This window comes from Telopea speciosissima, chromosome 3, assembly GCF_018873765.1.
Source record: "Telopea speciosissima isolate NSW1024214 ecotype Mountain lineage chromosome 3, Tspe_v1, whole genome shotgun sequence".
NCBI lineage: Eukaryota > Viridiplantae > Streptophyta > Magnoliopsida > Proteales > Proteaceae > Telopea > Telopea speciosissima.
Window position 1 is genome coordinate 69,412,503 of NC_057918.1, and position 5,181 is coordinate 69,417,683.

Sequence of the window (5,181 nt, forward strand, 5' to 3'; positions counted from 1 at the left end):
GAATTGTGCTAATGGCTTACTTAGAAGAATCCTAAGGGATGATCATGGGAATTCTTTGACGTGTTTTTTACCAACATCTAGTATTATGACTTATATGGATACAATTATAACTTGTAAACCTAAATGTTTGGTATCAATAGCTACTAAGTGTTCGCTATGACTAGAAGTAAGAAGTTATCTATGGATGTTAATCATGAGGTGGACCGGTTTCTGTTTTGTCAATGAATATTTTTTTTTTGAACCAAAAAAAAAAACAAAACCCTTCTTATTGTAGTCCCAAGATTCTACAACATGGCTTTTTAAAACTCAGGAACAGATTGGCTGGATTAGCTGATGGGGGCGAAGATCGACAATGGCCAATCTGAGTTATGGGGCAGTACATGTATGTGTATGGTTCGGGTTTGGGTAGGTCAGATCAAGTGATCAGCTGATCCAAATGTAACAACAACAACAACAACTCGGTCTTATCCCAACCCTAAATGGGGTCGGCTACATAGATCCTTTCATAGCAAAGTAGGAGAAAACTAAAATCCATACAAGGAGGAAAAGAAAATAAGAAGAATGAAGAATAGAAATGAAGAAATGAGACAATAAAAGTGAGAGATAGAAAATGGAAAATGGAAAATAGAAAATGGAAAATGAAAGTAAGAGGAAAGAGGATAGCCCAGGACAAGGAAAATCAGCTGATCCAAGTGCCTGCAACAACACACAAACCCCCAAAACACAAAAAACAAAAAAACAAAGAAGAGGAAAGAAAGAAAGCGAACCTGTGATATATTTTTTGGATTGTGCCCTCTCATTTTCACTCTTGCTCCCAAACTGCTCAACTGAGGTCGTTTTGGGCTGATAAGTCAAACTCCCAACTCCAAATGGTGAAAAATAACTAAAGATTTAGGAGATATAAGCAAGCTCCATAAGATGTTTTGTGATTTTACAAGAATTTTAACCTTTTTTTATTTGGCAATCTAAATTAGGCTCAGATCCCCAATCCTGACTCTTAAATCTTTGTTCTAAAAGCCTAATTTACCAATCTGAAAGCAATAAATTGTTAAAAGCTGAATCAATCTAGCTTCAATCAGTAGACAAAAAAGCCCAATTTGCACTACCTAAACAGATAAAATCTCTAGTTTAGTGGATGCTGATATGTTACTTCAATGTTAGAATCTAATCAACATTGTCAAAAGAGATGTAAACATCCAGTTTCTACATGACCAAACCAATGTCAACTCCACAATTCTACAACCAAAGACCGAGTATGAAGAAATTTCTGCGCCTTTAAATTTCTCACAGGACTTGAGACTTCAATCCATTGCATGGAAATCAAAGTAGGATGCCAAGAAGAAATACTAACATCCTCTCATTCTGGATCAGGAGAACCACCAGGGACCAACTGCATTGGACACAAGCAATCTCAGTATCTTTGTAAAGATGCCATTTTTCATTGCATTAAACTCAACTGTGTCGCATCAAGCTGTAATGAAATATAACAGAGAGAGAGAGAGAGAGAGAGAGATGTAATAAATTGAAACTATCCTGCCAATTTTGCATATGAAACTCAAACACACCATTTGTGAACCATCCAAAAAAAGAAAAAGTTTATATATGATGGAAGCATCAAGAACATCATTGTTAACTTACAATGGCAATGTTGTTCCCATTAAGCAATATCTGATCAAGTTTTGTTATCCTTCGTCCTTCAGCTGTGATCTCGCTGGAACAGGATTAAACATAAGAAGTTATGAACAGGTGTGAACAAAGTTAAGCAAAAATGAACATAACAAGGGGGGGGGGGTAGATAATGACAACAGTTTTGAAAAAGAAATAATAAATATTATTACAAGGATGGATAATGACCCAGTTAAGTGATCGCAACACTCATCTTGAGGGGCTAATGAGGATGAATTTATCAAGAACAGACGACAGCCAATCACCAAAAGAGGGAAATGAAAAAATACCGAGCCATATAAAACAAAGTTGCTTCAAGCATACCACATCCAGGATTCTCTCCCACTTCAATATGGGTCATTAATGTATTGTTTCTTGGAACCTAATCTTGATGTATCTTGGACTCGTACTTCAAGCTCTCTTGGGACTTCCAGTTACCCTACTAGGTTCACCATAGACATGTGGATTTGACTCCATTGGAATTTAAGTTGTCAAAAATAACTTCTAAATGACCTGAGAATTAAAGTTAAAATTCTGTGGCTTTTTTCTTAGACATATTATGCTCTTTAATAAGCAAGCTTTGGCAAGCCTTGGAGGTGCTACATGCATCATATATTTTCTCTGTTTAGTCAAGAAATGACTAATTTATTCCATGATACCCAATTGTCATTGTGAAGTGAATCAGAAGCAGTTAGTTGAATTCAAATATGAACTTCATTTTTATCAACCTACCACTATGGAGTGATGCAGATCGGCTTATATTGGGAGCAGAAGAAATAAGCAGATCACTTATAGACCCTGCTTCTGGTCTTGATCTGCATATTTATCTTCTATTGATTGGAGTGTTTTGAGTATTGAGACCAAGCTTTAGATTGAGCATTATCAGTATTCATGATAAGCAAATTTGCCTTGGCATCTTTTTGCATGAGGTTTAGCAGCACAAGAGATTATTGGAAGTCCAGAATATACAGCCCTTTGAAGCAAAAACACCAGATTGATAAAGCAATGCATCATGCATTTGTTGTGGTCAGTTTTTCTTGTTCTTCCATAATTTTTTAAAATTCCAAAAAATAAATATCAGGATATGATGAGGAAACACAATTAGTTATTTATAAGCAATAGCCCATTGTTGTATTGAGAGGGTGAACCTTGGTGCAATGGTAAGGTTGCTCCATTGTGACCTAGTGGTTGCGGGTTTGAGTTAGGAAACAGCCACTCCATGAAGCGGGGTAAGGCTGCGTACATTATGACCCTCCCCAGATCCCGCAGTGGTGGGAGCCTCGTGCCCTGGGTACGCCCTTTTTTTAGCCAATTGTTGCTTTTGACTCCTGTACATATGTGTAATGGAGCGATAACCTAAGATAATGCGCAAAAGAACTGCCTATAATATTCAAGGCCCCAATCCAAGAAGAGATCACTTTAAGATTACTAAATGCTATCAACATAGACACCCCCCCCCCCCACACACACACACCAAAAAAAAAAAAATATATATATATATTATCCTTGGTGTATGTGCTACTTGATACACTGGATAGATGTTGGTATCAAACCCTTTGCCATTTGGAGCATGAGAAGCTCCATAGGACCATAACAATGCCACAAGAATAAGAATTAAAGCATTATCCTTTTCAAATAAACCTTGCAATGATGACCCATCCTTTTGAAAGCTCCTTGAGCTAATTTGGCCTAACCTAGAGAGACCAATAGCTCCTAGCACATAATCCAAAACTAAAAATCAAAGGGGGCAATGAAAGAGAATGTAGGACTACGAACAGTTTCTGCACCTCCCAAACACACTAGCAACCGTTCTGGAATACAGAATACCATGTTATCAAATGATTGAAGGTAACAATAACGCCCTAGACAGCTGCCTCTTTGAATTGCTTTCCAAGAAGTAGAAAAGAGTTAAGCTTGCAGGAGAGCTTGAAATTGAGATTCATGAAACATAACCTGAGCTGTAGAAAGATATTAAATTCTGACTCTCCATTATCAGTTCTTACTCCAGTGAATATATCCAGCAGTTGCAAAGGTTATGATGAATGGATAAGCTAACTGATGGAGGAATCTGACAACCCACATACTGAATCTAGAGTATAGATGACAAGAGAGCTGCAAAAAGCAGGTCGCATTGGCTGACTATGAGTAAAAACTAAAAACATAACAAATATGCACTCCACAACTTGCTCATAAGCAAGACTCAGACATAGGCTACAATAGTAGGATACAAGACTTGTAAAACAACGAAAACGAGAAATAATTCCCCCCTCCCCCCACCCCCCATCCAATAATATAAAAGGAAGAGTCCCTCATAAACAGAATTTGAACAATTCCATTAATGATCTTCCTACCCAAGGTAGCAGAATGTTAAGATGGGTAATGATTCCAGTTGCTTGCCTATGACCCAAACAGCTTCAATGCAATTTCGTGTTTTCTGCCCTAAAATAAAAGCCACATGAAAATGCTACTGATAATTTGCAGATTCTAGAACCTAATCACTAATTAAAAAAAAAAAAAAAAAAAAAGGAAAGGAAAAAAAATCAAGAAAGAAAGAAAAAAACAAGCCTTGATAAAACTATGCTAAAAGCTGAAGCAGAAAAAATTTTTCCAACGCAATCGTATACTATTAAGACAAGACTGAATGTAACACAGACTGTCACCTTAAAAATACTAAAGTGGAACTCTAAATACATAAATCATTAACGCAGGCAACAAAGAAACAGGACACAAAATTTCTATACTGCGTTTTCCTTCTGTTCCAACGGAATGAAGAGGGATTAAAAGAAAAAAAAAAAAAAAAGAGAGGGAAGGAGAGAAATCGTTACTTACTACTCAGTAACATCCTCAAGAACCATGTTAACATAAACATCGAACCCTCTTAGGGTTCCAACCAGCTCCTTATCACCCTTCATTATCACCCATATTTTGGATCCTATGCACCGATCTATAAGCTCTGCAACCCAAATCGAAACATCAAAAGAAATTTTATTTTTTTTTTTTAAAAACAACACTCATATGCAAAACTTCACCAAAAATTCCGCAAATAAAAAGAGAAGAGAAAAAAGATATCAATGAGATGAACAGAAACCTACCTGATGGGAGGAGTTGGGAAGGGTTGTTCGACATTGCTGCTCCTTTCCCTCCAAACTCCAAAGCTCTTTTTGCACTGGAGAGACCTATTCCCGCACAGTGAAATACTTACACTTGTAAAAGACCTCTTAAATGACCAAAATATCCCTGTGGTAGGACCACGCCCGCTCCGCCTAGACCTTGGTTGATCTCATCGTCGAACAAGCATCTTCACATTTCGTTGAAAACCCTGAATTTATATTTAATGAGCATATTGTTCTTATAAAAAATTCGCTTACCCAGAGAAAGGAAAAGAACCGGTCCCATGCCACCTGTAAGTACACAGAAAACCGTTAGATTGGCATTTTTGGCTTGGAAGATTGATAAATCGAAAATAAGTTCTACATAGGAATACCGTTGGATTGGAACCCGACTTTCTTCTCCAAC

At 37.1% G+C, this 5,181-nt stretch overlaps 1 protein-coding gene across 1 annotated transcript; it reads right to left on the bottom strand.

The window, feature by feature from the left end:
• Nucleotides 1-1,117: 1,117 nt before the first annotated feature.
• On the bottom strand, nt 1,118-4,870 carry LOC122653762 (sm-like protein LSM5). The gene is made up of 4 exons (XM_043847700.1): nt 4,758-4,870; nt 4,495-4,618; nt 1,639-1,711; nt 1,118-1,390 (listed from the first exon to the last, which is right to left on the bottom strand). Exons 1-4 carry the CDS (start codon nt 4,789-4,791, stop codon nt 1,358-1,360), a joined length of 264 nt encoding a protein of 87 aa, XP_043703635.1. The 5' UTR covers nt 4,792-4,870; the 3' UTR covers nt 1,118-1,357.
• Between the last annotated feature and the right edge of the window lie 311 nt (nt 4,871-5,181).